Source organism: Bombina bombina, chromosome 8, assembly GCF_027579735.1.
Source record: "Bombina bombina isolate aBomBom1 chromosome 8, aBomBom1.pri, whole genome shotgun sequence".
Lineage (NCBI taxonomy): Eukaryota > Metazoa > Chordata > Amphibia > Anura > Bombinatoridae > Bombina > Bombina bombina.
The window spans coordinates 82,591,457-82,608,012 of NC_069506.1; the positions used below are offsets into that span (position 1 = coordinate 82,591,457).

Consider the following 16,556-nt stretch of genomic DNA (forward strand, 5'->3'; position numbering starts at 1 on the left):
AAGCGGGTGGCGGACATTGTTAATAAAGAATGGGAAAGGCCCGGTATTCCTTTCGTCCCTCCCCCCATATTTAAAAAATTGTTTCCTATGGTCGACCCCAGAAAGGACTTATGGCAGACAGTCCCCAAGGTCGAGGGAGCGGTTTCCACTTTAAACAAACGCACCACTATACCCATAGAGGATAGTTGTGCTTTCAAAGATCCTATGGATAAAAAATTAGAAGGTTTGCTTAAAAAGATGTTTGTTCAGCAGGGTTACCTTCTACAACCAATTTCATGCATTGTCCCTGTCGCTACAGCCGCATGTTTCTGGTTCGATGAGCTGATAAAGGCGGTCGATAGTGATTCTCCTCCTTATGAGGAGATTATGGACAGAATCAATGCTCTCAAATTGGCTAATTCTTTCACCCTAGACGCCACTTTGCAATTGGCTAGGTTAGCGGCTAAGAATTCTGGGTTTGCTATTGTGGCGCGCAGAGCGCTTTGGTTGAAATCTTGGTCGGCTGATGCGTCTTCCAAGAACAAGCTCCTTAACATTCCTTTCAAGGGGAAAACGCTGTTTGGCCCTGACTTGAAAGAGATTATCTCTGATATCACTGGGGGTAAGGGCCACGCCCTTCCTCAGGATCGGCCTTTCAAGGCAAAAAATAAACCTAATTTTCGTCCCTTTCGTAGAAACGGACCAGCCCAAAGTGCTACGTCCTCTAAGCAAGAGGGTAATACTTCTCAAGCCAAGCCAGCTTGGAGACCAATGCAAGGCTGGAACAAGGGAAAGCAGGCCAAGAAACCTGCCACTGCTACCAAGACAGCATGAAATGTTGGCCCCCGATCCGGGACCGGATATGGTGGGGGGCAGACTCTCTCTCTTCGCTCAGGCTTGGGCAAGAGATGTTCTGGATCCTTGGGCGCTAGAAATAGTCTCCCAAGGTTATCTTCTGGAATTCAAGGGACTTCCCCCAAGGGGGAGGTTCCACAGGTCTCAGTTGTCTTCAGACCACATAAAAAGACAGGCATTCTTACATTGTGTAGAAGACCTGTTAAAAATGGGAGTGATTCATCCTGTTCCATTAAGAGAACAAGGGATGGGGTTCTACTCCAATCTGTTTATAGTTCCCAAAAAAGAGGGAACGTTCAGACCAATCTTAGATCTCAAGATCTTAAACAAGTTTCTCAAGGTTCCATCGTTCAAGATGGAAACCATTCAAACTATTCTTCCTTCCATCCAGGAAGGTCAATTCATGACCACGGTGGATTTAAAGGATGCGTATCTACATATTCCTATCCACAAGGAACATCATCGGTTCCTGAGGTTCGCATTCCTGGACAAACATTACCAGTTCGTGGCGCTTCCTTTCGGATTAGCCACTGCTCCAAGGATTTTCACAAAGGTACTAGGGTCCCTTCTAGCTGTGCTAAGACCAAGGGGCATTGCTGTAGTACCTTACTTGGACGACATTCTGATTCAAGCGTCGTCCCTTCCTCAAGCAAAGGCTCACACGGACATTGTCCTGGCCTTTCTCAGATCTCACGGATGGAAAGTGAACGTGGAAAAGAGTTCTCTATCTCCGTCAACAAGGGTTCCCTTCTTGGGAACAATAATAGACTCCTTAGAAATGAGGATTTTTCTGACAGAGGCCAGAAAAACAAAACTTCTAGACTCTTGTCGGATACTTCATTCCGTTCCTCTTCCTTCCATAGCTCAGTGCATGGAAGTGATCGGGTTGATGGTAGCGGCAATGGACATAGTTCCTTTTGCGCGCATTCATCTAAGACCATTACAACTGTGCATGCTCAGTCAATGGAATGGGGACTATACAGACTTGTCTCCGAAGATACAAGTAAATCAGAGGACCAGAGACTCACTCCATTGGTGGCTGTCCCTGGACAACCTGTCACGAGGGATGACATTCCGCAGACCAGAGTGGGTCATTGTCACGACCGACGCCAGTCTGATGGGCTGGGGCGCGGTCTGGGGATCCCTGAAAGCTCAGGGTCTTTGGTCTCGGGAAGAATCTCTTCTACCGATAAATATTCTGGAACTGAGAGCGATATTCAATGCTCTCAAGGCTTGGCCTCAGCTAGCGAGGGCCAAGTTCATACGGTTTCAATCAGACAACATGACAACTGTTGCGTACATCAACCATCAGGGGGGAACAAGGAGTTCCCTGGCGATGGAAGAAGTGACCAAAATCATTCTATGGGCGGAGTCTCACTCCTGCCACCTGTCTGCTATCCACATCCCAGGAGTGGAAAATTGGGAAGCGGATTTTCTGAGTCGTCAGACATTGCATCCGGGGGAGTGGGAACTCCATCCGGAAATCTTTGCCCAAGTCACTCAGCTGTGGGGCATTCCAGACATGGATCTGATGGCCTCTCGTCAGAACTTCAAAGTTCCTTGCTACGGGTCCAGATCCAGGGATCCCAAGGCGGCTCTAGTGGATGCACTAGTAGCACCTTGGACCTTCAAACTAGCTTATGTGTTCCCGCCGTTTCCTCTCATCCCCAGGCTGGTAGCCAGGATCAATCAGGAAAGGGCGTCGGTGATCTTGATAGCTCCTGCGTGGCCACGCAGGACTTGGTATGCAGATCTGGTGAATATGTCATCGGCTCCACCTTGGAAGCTACCTTTGAGACGAGACCTTCTTGTTCAGGGTCCGTTCGAACATCCAAATCTGGTTTCACTCCAGCTGACTGCTTGGAGATTGAACGCCTGATCTTATCGAAGCGAGGGTTCTCAGATTCTGTTATCGATACTCTTGTTCAGGCCAGAAAGCCTGTAACTAGAAAGATTTACCACAAAATTTGGAAAAAATATATCTGTTGGTGTGAATCTAAAGGATTCCCTTGGGACAAGGTTAAGATTCCTAGGATTCTATCCTTCCTTCAAGAAGGATTGGAAAAAGGATTATCTGCAAGTTCCCTGAAGGGACAGATTTCTGCCTTGTCTGTGTTACTTCACAAAAAGCTGGCCGCTGTGCCAGATGTTCAAGCCTTTGTTCAGGCTCTGGTTAGAATTAAGCCTGTTTACAAACCTTTGACTCCTCCTTGGAGTCTCAATTTAGTTCTTTCAGTTCTTCAGGGGGTTCCGTTTGAACCCTTGCATTCCGTTGATATTAAGTTATTATCTTGGAAAGTTTTGTTTTTAGTTGCAATTTCTTCTGCTAGAAGAGTTTCAGAATTATCTGCTCTGCAGTGTTCTCCTCCTTATCTGGTGTTCCATGCAGATAAGGTGGTTTTACGTACTAAACCTGGTTTTCTTCCAAAAGTTGTTTCTAACAAAAACATTAACCAGGAGATTATCGTACCTTCTCTGTGTCCGAAACCAGTTTCAAAGAAGGAACGTTTGTTGCACAATTTGGATGTTGTTCGCGCTCTAAAATTCTATTTAGATGCTACAAAGGATTTTAGACAAACATCTTCCTTGTTTGTTGTTTATTCCGGTAAAAGGAGAGGTCAAAAAGCAACTTCTACCTCTCTCTCTTTTTGGATTAAAAGCATCATCAGATTGGCTTACGAGACTGCCGGACGGCAGCCTCCCGAAAGAATCACAGCTCATTCCACTAGGGCTGTGGCTTCCACATGGGCCTTCAAGAACGAGGCTTCTGTTGATCAGATATGTAGGGCAGCGACTTGGTCTTCACTGCACACTTTTACCAAATTTTACAAGTTTGATACTTTTGCTTCTTCTGAGGCTATTTTTGGGAGAAAGGTTTTGCAAGCCGTGGTGCCTTCCATTTAGGTGACCTGATTTGCTCCCTCCCTTCATCCGTGTCCTAAAGCTTTGGTATTGGTTCCCACAAGTAAGGATGACGCCGTGGACCGGACACACCTATGTTGGAGAAAACAGAATTTATGTTTACCTGATAAATTACTTTCTCCAACGGTGTGTCCGGTCCACGGCCCGCCCTGGTTTTTTTAATCAGGTCTGATAATTTATTTTCTTTAACTACAGTCACCACGGTACCATATGGTTTCTCCTATGCAAATATTCCTCCTTAACGTCGGTCGAATGACTGGGGTAGGCGGAGCCTAGGAGGGATCATGTGACCAGCTTTGCTGGGCTCTTTGCCATTTCCTGTTGGGGAAGAGAATATCCCACAAGTAAGGATGACGCCGTGGACCGGACACACCGTTGGAGAAAGTAATTTATCAGGTAAACATAAATTCTGTTTTTCAGATCGACGATATATTCTTATATATACCATTACCTCTACTGATTCTCGTTTCAGTACTGGTTTGGCTTTCTACTACATGTAGATGAGTGTCCTGGGGTAAGTAAGTCTTATTTTTGTGACACTCTAAGCTATGGTTGGGCACTTTTATATAAAGTTCTAAATATTTGTGTTTAAACATTTATTTGCCTTGATTCAGGATGTTCAATATTCCTTATTTCAGACAGTCAGTTTCATTATTTGGGATAATGCATTTGAATAATCAATTTTTCTTACCTTAAAATTTGACTTTTTTCCCTGTGGGCTGTTAGGCTCGCGGGGGCTGAAAATGCTTCATTTTATTGCGTAATTCTTGGCGCAGACTTTTTTGGCGCAAACATTTTTTCTTTATTATTTCCGGCGTCATACTTGTCGCCGGAAGTTGCGTCATTTTTGACGTTTTTGCGCCAAAAATGTTGGCGTTTCCGGATGTGGTGTCATTTTTGGCGCTAAAAGCATTTAGGCGCCAAATATTGTGGGCGTCTTTTTTGGCGCCAAAAAATATGGGCGTCATTATTGTCTCCACATTATTTAAGTCTCATTGTTTATTGCTTCTGGTTGCTAGAAGCTTGTTCACTGGCATTTTTTCCAATTCCTGAAACTGTCATTTAAGGAATTTGATCAATTTTGCTTTATATGTTGTTTTTTCTTTTACATATTGCAAGATGTCTCAGATTGAGCCTGAATCAGAAGATACTTCTGGAAAATCGCTGCTTGATGCTGGATCTACCAAAGCTAAGTGTATTTGCTGTAAACTTATGGTATCTGTTCCTCCAGCTGTTGTTTGTAATGTATGTCATGACAAACTTGTTAATGCAGATAATATTTCCTTTAGTAATGTTACATTACCTGTTGCTGTTCCATCAACATCTAATACTCCTGTTCTTGTTAACATAAGAGATTTTGTTTCTAAATCCATTAAGAAGGCTATGTCTGTTATTCCTCCTTCTAGTAAACGTAAAAAGTCTTTTAAAACTTCTCATTTCTTCTGTTAAGTGTGATCAGTCCACGGGTCATCATTACTTCTGGGATATTACTCCTCCCCAACAGGAAGTGCAAGAGGATTCACCCAGCAGAGCTGCATATAGCTCCTCCCCTCTACGTCACTCCCAGTCATTCTCTTGCACCCAACGACTAGATAGGATGTGTGAGAGGACTATGGTGATTATACTTAGTTTTATATCTTCAATCAAAAGTTTGTTATTTTAAAATAGCACCGGAGTGTGTTATTATCTCTCTGGCAGAGTTTGAAGAAGAATCTACCAGAGTTTTTGTTATGATTTTAGCCGGAGTAGTTAAGATCATATTGCTGTTTCTCGGCCATCTGAGGAGAGGTAAACTTCAGATCAGGGGACAGCGGGCAGATGAATCTGCATAGAGGTATGTAGCAGTTTTTATTTTCTGACAATGGAATTGATGAGAAAATCCTGCCATACCGATATAATGTCATGTATGTATACTTTACACTTCAGTATTCTGGGGAATGGTACTTCACTAGAATTACACTGTAAGAAATACATAAAGCTGTTTAATAACTAGAGATTATGTTTAACGTTTTTGCTGGAATGTAAAATCGTTTTCATTTACTGAGGTACTGAGTGAATAAATGTTTGGGCACTATTTTTCCACTTGGCAGTTGCTTAATCTGTTTTTCTGACAGTTTCTGTTCTCCCTCACTGCTGTGTGTGAGGGGGAGGGGCCGTTTTTTTGGCGCTTTTACTGCATCAAATATTTCAGTCAGCAACTCATTGTATTCCCTGCATGATCCGGTTCATCTCTACAGAGCTCAGGGGTCTTCAAAACTTATTTTGAGGGAGGTAATTTCTCTCAGCAGAGCTGTGAGAATTATAGTTTGACTGAGATAAAAAACGTTTATTCTGTAATTTGTTTCCTGCTTTCAGAATTTGTTATCTTTGCTAATGGGATTAAACCTTTGCTAAAGTTGTGTTGTTTACAAGGATTGAGGCTATAACTGTTTCAATTTATTAATTTTCAACTGTCATAGATCTTCTGTGCTTCTTAAAGGCACAGTACGTTTTAATATTATTCTAATTGAATTGTATTTCCAAGTTGCAAGTTTATTTGCTAGTGTGTTAAACATGTCTGATTCAGAGGATGATACCTGTGTCATTTGTTGCAATGCCAAAGTGGAGCCCAATAGAAATTTATGTACTAACTGTATTGATGCTACTTTAAATAAAAGTCAATCTGTACAAATTGAACAAATTTCACCAAACAACGAGGGGAGAGTTATGCCGACTAACTCGCCTCACGTGTCAGTACCTACATCTCCCGCTCAGAGGGAGGTGCGTGATATTGTAGCGCCGAGTACATCTGGGCGGCCATTACAAATCACATTACAGGATATGGCTACTGTTATGACTGAGGTTTTGGCTAAATTACCAGAACTAAGAGGTAAGCGTGATCACTCTGGGGTGAGAACAGAGTGCGCTGATAATATTAGGGCCATGTCAGACACTGCGTCACAGGTGGCAGAACATGAGGACGGAGAACTTCATTCTGTGGGTGACGGTTCTGATCCAAACAGACTGGATTCAGATATTTCAAATTTTAAATTTAAACTGGAAAACCTCCGTGTATTACTAGGGGAGGTGTTAGCGGCTCTGAATGATTGTAACACAGTTGCAATACCAGAGAAATTGTTACTAAGGAGTGGGATAGACCCGGTGTGCCGTTCTCACCCCCTCCGATATTTAGAAAAATGTTTCCAATAGACGCCACCACAAGGGACTTATGGCAAACGGTCCCTAAGGTGGAGGGAGCAGTTTCTACCTTAGCTAAGCGTACCACTATCCCGGTGGAGGATAGCTGTGCTTTTTCAGATCCAATGGATAAAAAGTTAGAGGGTTACCTTAAGAAAATGTTTGTTCAACAAGGTTTTATATTGCAACCCCTTGCATGCATTGCGCCGATCACGGCTGCAGCGGCATTCTGGATTGAGTCTCTGGAAGAGAACATTGGTTCAGCTACTCTGGACGACATTACGGACAGGCTTAGAGTCCTTAAACTAGCTAATTCATTCATTTCGGAGGCCGTAGTACATCTTACTAAACTTACGGCGAAGAATTCAGGATTCGCCATTCAGGCACGCAGGGCGCTGTGGCTAAAATCCTGGTCAGCTGATGTTACTTCTAAGTCTAAATTGCTTAATATACCTTTCAAAGGGCAGACCTTATTCGGGCCCGGGTTGAAAGAGATTATCGCTGACATTACAGGAGGTAAAGGCCATGCCCTGCCTCAGGACAAAGCCAAAGCCAAGACTAGACAGTCTAATTTTCGTTCCTTTCGTAATTTCAAAGCTGGAGCAGCATCAACTTCCTCTGCACCAAAACAGGAAGGAGCTGTTGCTCGCTACAGACAAGGCTGGAAACCTAACCAGTCCTGGAACAAGGGCAAGCAGACTAGGAAACCTGCTGCTGCCCCTAAGACAGCATGAATTGAGGGCCCCCGATCCGGGATCGGATCTAGTGGGGGGCAGACTTTCTCTCTTCGCCCAGGCTTGGGCAAGAGATGTTCAGGATCCCTGGGCGCTAGAGATAATATCTCAGGGATACCTTCTGGACTTCAAATACTCTCCTCCAAGAGAGAGATTTCATCTGTCAAGATTGTCAACAATCCAGACAAAGAAAGAGGCGTTTCTACGCTGCGTACAAGAGCTCTTGTTAATGGGAGTAATCCATCCAGTTCCACGATCGGAACAGGGACAGGGGTTTTACTCAAATCTGTTTGTGGTTCCCAAAAAAGAGGGAACTTTCAGACCAATCCTGGACTTAAAGATCCTAAACAAATTCCTAAGAGTTCCATCGTTCAAGATGGAGACTATTCGGACAATTTTACCTATGATCCAAGAGGGTCAGTACATGACCACTGTAGATTTAAAAGATACTTACCTTCACATACCGATTCACAAAGATCATTATCGGTACCTAAGGTTTGCCTTCCTAGACAGGCATTACCAGTTTGTGGCTCTTCCATTCGGATTGGCTACAGCTCCAAGAATCTTCACAAAGGTTCTGGGTGCTCTTCTGGCGGTACTAAGACCGCGGGGAATCTCGGTAGCTCCATACCTAGACGACATTCTGATACAAGCTTCAAGCTTTCAAACTGCCAAGTCTCATACAGAGTTAGTGCTGGCATTTCTAAGTTCACATGGATGGAAGGTGAACGAAAAGAAAAGTTCACTCGTTCCACTCACAAGAGTTCCCTTCCTGGGGACTCTTATAGATTCTGTAGAAATGAAGATTTACCTGACAGAGGACAGGCTAACAAGACTTCAAAGTGCTTGCCGCACCCTTCATTCCATTCAACACCCGTCAGTGGCTCAATGCATGGAGGGAATCGGCTTAATGGTAGCGGCAATGGACATAGTACCCTTTGCACGCTTACACCTCAGACCACTGCAACTGTGCATGCTAAGTCAGTGGAATGGGGATTACTCAGACTTATCCCCTTCTCTGAATCTGGATCAAGAGACCAGAAATTCTCTTCTATGGTGGCTTTCTCGGCCACATCTGTCCAGGGGGATGCCATTCAGCAGACCAGACTGGACAATTGTAACAACAGACGCCAGCCTTCTAGGTTGGGGTGCCGTCTGGAATTCTCTGAAGGCTCAGGGACAATGGAGTCAGGAGGAGAGTCTCCTGCCAATAAACATTCTGGAATTGAGAGCAGTTCTCAATGCCCTCCTGGCTTGGCCCCAGTTGACAACTCGGGGGTTCATCAGGTTTCAGTCGGACAACATCACGACTGTAGCTTACATCAACCATCAGGGAGGGACAAGAAGCTCCCTAGCTATGATGGAAGTATCAAAGATAATTCTCTGGGCAGAGTCTCACTCTTGCCACCTGTCAGCAATCCACATCCCGGGAGTGGAGAACTGGGAGGCGGATTTCTTAAGTCGTCAGACTTTTCATCCGGGGGAGTGGGAACTTCATCCGGAGGTCTTTGCCCAAATACTTCGACGTTGGGGCAAACCAGAGATAGATCTCATGGCGTCTCGACAGAACGCCAAGCTTCCTCGTTACGGGTCCAGATCCAGGGATCCAGGAGCAGTCCTGATAGATGCTCTGACAGCACCTTGGGACTTCAGGATGGCTTACGTGTTTCCACCCTTCCCGTTGCTTCCGCGATTGATTGCCAGAATCAAACAAGAGAGAGCATCAGTGATTCTAATAGCACCTGCGTGGCCACGCAGGACTTGGTATGCAGACCTGGTGGACATGTCATCCTGTCCACCTTGGTCTCTACCTCTGAAACAGGACCTTCTGATACAGGGTCCCTTCAAACATCAAAATCTAACTTCTCTGAAGCTGACTGCTTGGAAATTGAACGCTTGATTTTATCAAGACGTGGGTTTTCTGAGTCAGTTATTGATACCTTAATACAGGCTAGGAAACCTGTTACCAGAAAGATTTACCATAAGATATGGCGTAAATACCTATATTGGTGTGAATCCAAAGGTTACTCTTGGAGTAAGGTTAGGATTCCTAGGATATTGTCTTTTCTACAAGAAGGTTTAGAAAAGGGTTTATCTGCTAGTTCATTAAAGGGACAGATCTCAGCTCTGTCCATTCTGTTACACAAACGTCTGTCAGAAGTTCCTGACGTCCAGGCTTTTTGTCAGGCTTTGGCCAGGATTAAGCCTGTGTTTAAAACTGTTGCTCCACCATGGAGTTTAAACCTTGTTCTTAATGTTTTTCAGGGCGTTCCGTTTGAACCCCTTCATTCCATTGATATAAAGTTGTTATCTTGGAAAGTTCTATTTTTAATGGCTATTTCCTCGGCTCGAAGAGTCTCTGAATTATCAGCCTTACATTGTGATTCTCCTTATTTGATTTTTCATTCGGATAAGGTAGTTCTGCGTACTAAACCTGGGTTCTTACCTAAGGTAGTCACTAACAGGAATATCAATCAAGAGATTGTTGTTCCTTCTTTGTGCCCAAATCCTTCTTCGAAGAAGGAACGTCTACTGCACAACCTGGACGTAGTCCGTGCTCTAAAATTTTACTTACAGGCAACTAAGGAATTTCGACAAACGTCTTCTCTGTTTGTCGTTTACTCTGGTCAGAGGAGAGGTCAAAAGGCTTCTGCTACCTCTCTTTCTTTTTGGCTTCGTAGCATAATTCGTTTAGCTTATGAGACTGCTGGACAGCAGCCTCCTGAAAGAATTACAGCTCATTCTACTAGAGCTGTGGCTTCCACTTGGGCCTTCAAGAATGAGGCCTCTGTTGAGCAGATTTGCAAGGCTGCAACTTGGTCTTCGCTTCATACTTTTTCCAAATTTTACAAATTTGACACTTTTGCTTCCTCGGAGGCTATTTTTGGGAGAAAGGTTCTTCAGGCAGTGGTTCCTTCTGTATAAAGAGCTTGCCTATCCCTCCCGTCATCCGTGTACTTTTGCTTTGGTATTGGTATCCCAGAAGTAATGATGACCCGTGGACTGATCACACTTAACAGAAGAAAACATAATTTATGCTTACCTGATAAATTCCTTTCTTCTGTAGTGTGATCAGTCCACGGCCCGCCCTGTTTTTAAGGCAGGTAAATATTTTTTAATTTATACTCCAGTCACCACTTCACCCTTGGCTTTTCCTTTCTCGTTGGTCCTTGGTCGAATGACTGGGAGTGACGTAGAGGGGAGGAGCTATATGCAGCTCTGCTGGGTGAATCCTCTTGCACTTCCTGTTGGGGAGGAGTAATATCCCAGAAGTAATGATGACCCGTGGACTGATCACACTACAGAAGAAAGGAATTTATCAGGTAAGCATAAATTATGTTTTTTCAGATGAATTTTTAAATGAACATCATCATTCTGATTCTGATAATGATTCCTCTGGTTCAGAGGATTCTCTTTCAGAGATTGATGCTGATAAATCTTCATATTTATTCAAAATGGAATTTATTCGTTCTTTACTTAAAGAAGTCTTAATTGCTTTAGAAATAGAGGATTCTGGTCCTCTTGATACTAAATCTAAATGTTTAAATAAGGTTTTTAAATCTCCTGTAGTTATTCCAGAAGTTTTTCCTGTCCCTGATGCTATTTCTGAAGTAATTTCCAGGGAATGGAATAATTTGGGTAATTCATTTACTCCTTCTAAACGTTTTAAGCAATTATATCCTGTGCCATCTGACAGATTAGAGCTTTGGGACAAAATCCCTAAAGTTGATGGGGCTATCTCTACTCTTGCTAAACGTACTACTATTCCTACGGCAGATAGTACTTCCTTTAAGGATCCTTTAGATAGAAAAATTGAATCCTTTCTAAGAAAAGCTTACTTATGTTCAGGTAATCTTCTTAGACCTGCTATATCTTTAGCGGATGTTGCTACAGCTTCAACATTTTGGTTGGAAGCTTTAGCGCAGCAAGTGACAGATCATGATTCTCATAGCATTGTTAATCTTCTTCAACATGCTAATAATTTTATTTGTGATGCCATCTTTGATATCATTAGGGTTGATGTCAGGTATATGTCTCTAGCTATTTTAGCTAGAAGAGCTTTATGGCTTAAAACTTGGAATGCTGATATGTCTTCCAAGTCAACTTTGCTTTCCCTTTCTTTCCAGGGTAATAAATTATTTGGTTCACAGTTGGATTCCATTATTTCAACTGTTACTGGGGGGAAAGGAACATTTTTACCACAGGATAAAAAATCTAAAGGTAAATTTAGGTCTTCTAATCGTTTTCGTTCCTTTCGTCACAATAAGGAACAAAAGCCTGATCCTTCCCCTACAAGAGCGGTATCAGTTTGGAAACCATCTCCAGTCTGGAATAAATCCAAACCTTTTAGAAAGCCAAAGTCAGCTCCCAAGTCAAGATGAAGGTGCGGCCCTCATTCCAGCCCAGCTGGTAGGGGGCAGATTACGATTTTTCAAAGAAATTTGGATCAATTCGATTCACAATCTTTGGATTCAGAACATTGTTTCACAAGGGTACAGAATAGGCTTCAAAATAAGGCCTCCTGCAAGAAGATTTTTTCTTTCCCGTGTCCCAGTAAATCCAGTGAAGGCTCAAGCATTTCTGAAATGTGTTTCAGATCTAGAGTTAGCTGGAGTAATTGTGCCAGTTCCAGTTCTGGAACAGGGGCTGGGGTTTTACTCAAATCTCTTTATTGTACCAAAGAAGGAGAATTCCTTCAGACCAGTTCTGGATTTAAAAATGTTGAATCATTATGTAAGGATACCAACATTCAAAATGGTAACTATAAGGACTATTCTGCCTTTTGTTCAGCAAGGGCATTATATGTCCGCAATAGATTTGCAGGATGCATATCTGCATATTCCGATTCATCCAGATCACTATCAGTTTCTGAGATTCTCTTTCCTAGACAAGCATTACCAGTTTGTGGCTCTGCTGTTTGGCCTAGCAACAGCTCCAAGGATTTTTAAAAAGGTTCTCGTGCCTTTCTGTCTGTAATCAGAGAACAGGGTATTGTGGTATTTCCTTATTTGGACGATATCTTGGTACTTGCTCAGTCTTCACATTTAGCAGAATCTCATACGAATCGACTTGTATTGTTTCTTCAAAAACATGGTTGTAGGATCAATTTTCCAAAAAGTTCATTGATTCCTCAGACAAGGGTAACCTTTTTAGGTTTCCAGATAGATTCAGTGTCCATGACTCTGTCTCTGACAGACAAGAGACGTCTAAAATTGGTTTCAGCTTGTCGAAACCTTCAGTCTCAATCATTCCCTTCGGTAGCCTTATGCATGGAAATTCTAGGTCTTATGACTGCTGCATCGGACGCGATCCCCTTTGCTCGTTTTCACATGCGACCTCTTCAGCTTTGTATGCTGAACCAGTGGTGCAGGGATTATACAAAGATATCTCAATTAATATCTTTAAAACCGATCGTACGACACTCTCTCACGTGGTGGACAGACCACCATCGTTTAGTTCAGGGGGCTTCTTTTGTTCTTCCAACCTGGACTGTGATTTCAACAGATGCAAATCTGACAGGTTGGGGAGCTGTTTGGGGGTCTCTGACAGCACAAGGGGTTTGGGAATCTCAGGAGGTGAGATTACCAATCAACATTTTGGAACTCCGTGCAATTTTCAGAGCTCTTCAGTCATGGCCTCTTCTAAAGAGAGAGTCGTTCATTTGTTTTCAGACGGACAATGTCACAACCGTGGCATATGTCAATCATCAAGGAGGGACTCACAGTCCTCTGGCTATGAAAGAAGTATCTCGAATACTGGTTTGGGCAGACTCCAACTCCTGTCTAATTTCTGCGGTTCATATCCCAGGTATAGACAATTGGGAAGCGGATTATCTCAGTCGCCAAACGTTACATCCGGGCGAATGGTCTCTTCACCCAGAGGTATTTCTTCAGATTGTTCAAATGTGGGGACTTCCAGAAATAGATCTGATGGCTTCCCATCTAAACAAGAAACTTCCCAGGTATCTGTCCAGATCCAGGGATCCTCAGGCGGAGGCAGTGGATGCATTGTCACTTCCTTGGAAGTATCATCCTGCCTATATCTTTCCACCTCTAGTTCTCCTTCCAAGAGTGATTTCCAAGATTCTAAAGGAGTGCTCGTTTGTTCTGCTGGTGGCTCCAGCATGGCCTCACAGGTTTTGGTATGCGGATCTTGTCCGGATGGCCACTTGCCAACCGTGGACTCTTCCATTAAGACCAGACCTTCTATCGCAAGGTCCTTTTTTCCATCAGGATCTCAAATCCTTAAATTTGAAGGTATGGAGATTGAACGCTTGATTCTCAGTCATAGAGGTTTCTCTGACTCAGTAATTAATACTATGTTACAGGCTCGTAAATCTGTATCTAGGAAGATATATTATCGAGTCTGGAAGATTTACATTTCTTGGTGTTCTTCTCATCAATTTTCTTGGCATTCTTTTAGAATTCCTAGAATTTTACATTTTCTTCAGGATGGTTTGGATAAGGGTTTGTCTGCAAGTTCCTTGAAAGGACAAATCTCTGCTCTTTCTGTTCTTTTCCACAGAAAGATTGCTAGTCTTCCTGATATTCATTGTTTTGTACAGGCTTTGGTTCGTATAAAACCTGTTATTAAGTCAATTTCTCCTCCTTGGAGTTTGAATTTGGTTCTGGGGGCTCTTCAAGCTCCTCCGTTTGAACCTATGCATTCGCTGGACATTAAATTACTTTCTTGGAAAGTTTTGTTTCTTTTGGCCATCTCTTCTGCTAGAAGAGTTTCTGAATTATCTGCTCTTTCTTGTGAGTCTCCTTTTCTGATTTTTCATCAGGATAAGGCGGTGTTGCGGACTTCTTTTAAATTTTTACCTAAGGTTGTGAATTCTAACAACATTAGTAGAGAAATTGTGGTTCCTTCATTGTGTCCTAATCCTAAGAATTCTAAGGAAAAATCGTTGCATTCTTTGGATGTAGTTAGAGCTTTGAAATATTATGTTGAAGCTACTAAAAATTTCCGAAAGACTTCTAGTCTATTTGTTATCTTTTCCGGTTCTAGGAAAGGTCAGAAGGCTTCTGCCATTTCTTTGGCTTCTTGGTTAAAGTCTTTGATTCATCATGCTTATGTCGAGTCGGGTAAAGCTCCGCCTCAAAGGATTACAGCTCATTCTACTAGGTCAGTTTCTACTTCCTGGGCGTTTAGGAATGAAGCTTCGGTTGATCAGATTTGCAAAGCAGCAACTTGGTCTTCTTTGCATACTTTTACTAAATTCTACCATTTTTATGTGTTTTCTTCTTCTGAAGCAGTTTTTGGTAGAAAAGTACTTCAGGCAGCTGTTTCAGTTTGAATCTTCTGCTTATAATTTCAGTTTTTTTCATTATAAGATTTAAACTTTGTTTTGGGTGTGGATTATTTTCAGCGGAATTGGCTGTCTTTATTTTATCCCTCCCTCTCTAGTGACTCTTGCGTGGAAGATCCACATCTTGGGTAGTCATTATCCCATACGTCACTAGCTCATGGACTCTTGCTAATTACATGAAAGAAAACATAATTTATGTAAGAACTTACCTGATAAATTCATTTCTTTCATATTAGCAAGAGTCCATGAGGCCCACCCTTTTTTGTGGTGGTTATGATTTTTTTGTATAAAGCACAATTATTCCAATTCCTTATTTTTTATGCTTTCGCACTTTTTTCTTATCACCCCACTTCTTGGCTATGAGTTAAACTGATTTGTGGGTGTGGTGAGGGGTGTATTTATAGGCATTTTGAGGTTTGGGAAACTTTGCCCCTCCTGGTAGGAATGTATATCCCATACGTCACTAGCTCATGGACTCTTGCTAATATGAAAGAAATGAATTTATCAGGTAAGTTCTTACATAAATTATGTTTTTTGTATTACAATTAAAGGGACAATATACACTCATTTTCATATAACTGCATGTAATAGACACTACTATAAAGAATAGGATGCACAGATACTGATATAAAAATCCAGTATAAAACGGTTTAGTTTAGCTCTGTTGAAAAGCTAGCTGGAAAGCCCACTGCAAGTGGGAAATAAGACCCACACCCCCATCTTGTGCATATGAAAAGACCCTTTACACAAACAGGAGCAAGCTGGAGAAGGTAGTTGACGGTATTCTCATAAAACTTTGGGGCTTGGTTAGGAGTCTGAAAATCAGAGCAATGTTATTTAAAAATAAGCAAAACTATACAGTACATTTTTAAAAAAAAAAACTTTATGGGCTATATAAATAGATCATCTACAAAACATTTATGCAAAGAAAAATTGAGTGTATAATCTCCCTTTAAGCTGTAAAACAGACTGGTAGTGATTAGTCAAAAAAATTAGCAGTCCAAGCCATACAGAGTAGTTTATGGAACTTTAAAGACTGGGTTTTTGAATAATAACCAACAGTAACTAATCAGAATATGTTCCCTACATTTAAAGGCTTACCACTGATATTCAGACAGGACAATGGAAAGACAGATGCTGCTGGCCAATTTGAAGAACATGAACTTGCGAGGAGCCTGAGTCCATTATTGTTCTGCTACGCTGACAAAGAACAGCCAAGTCTGTAAGTTTTCAAATGCTTCAAGCAGTTTAAATTGCAAATGGTGCAAATATGTTTTTACACATTGTAGAAGGGCTCAAAGACATTCCAGCATTTATAATCATACTATTTTGTTTCTGTTGTTGTTTGTCTACATGACGGATTTTAAGCAAATATTTTAACTAACAAATGTAATGTGGTTATTTTCTCGTATTACTCGTATTGCAGCTGTACAATGCGCATTGGGAAAGGGATTCATCCAGAAGGAATTCCAGGATGGTGCCAAGCATTTTCTCTAGATGGTGGCAGTGGAGTTCGAGCCCTGAAAGTGATCCAGCAAGGAAATCGTCCAGGACTGATTTATAATATAGGTAGGGTT

At 42.2% G+C, this 16,556-nt stretch overlaps 1 protein-coding gene across 3 annotated transcripts in view; it reads left to right on the forward strand.

Annotated features, from left to right (window-relative positions):
* Positions 1 to 16,556, forward strand: part of VPS13D (vacuolar protein sorting 13 homolog D) — a 1,255,097-nt gene that overhangs the window by 633,359 nt on the left and 605,182 nt on the right. For all 3 annotated transcript variants that reach the window (XM_053690423.1, XM_053690422.1, XM_053690424.1), the window contains 2 exons: positions 16,075 to 16,201; positions 16,406 to 16,548. In XM_053690423.1, the coding sequence (XP_053546398.1) occupies positions 16,075 to 16,201; positions 16,406 to 16,548 (270 nt within the window). The remainder of the gene's footprint in view (positions 1 to 16,074; positions 16,202 to 16,405; positions 16,549 to 16,556) is intronic.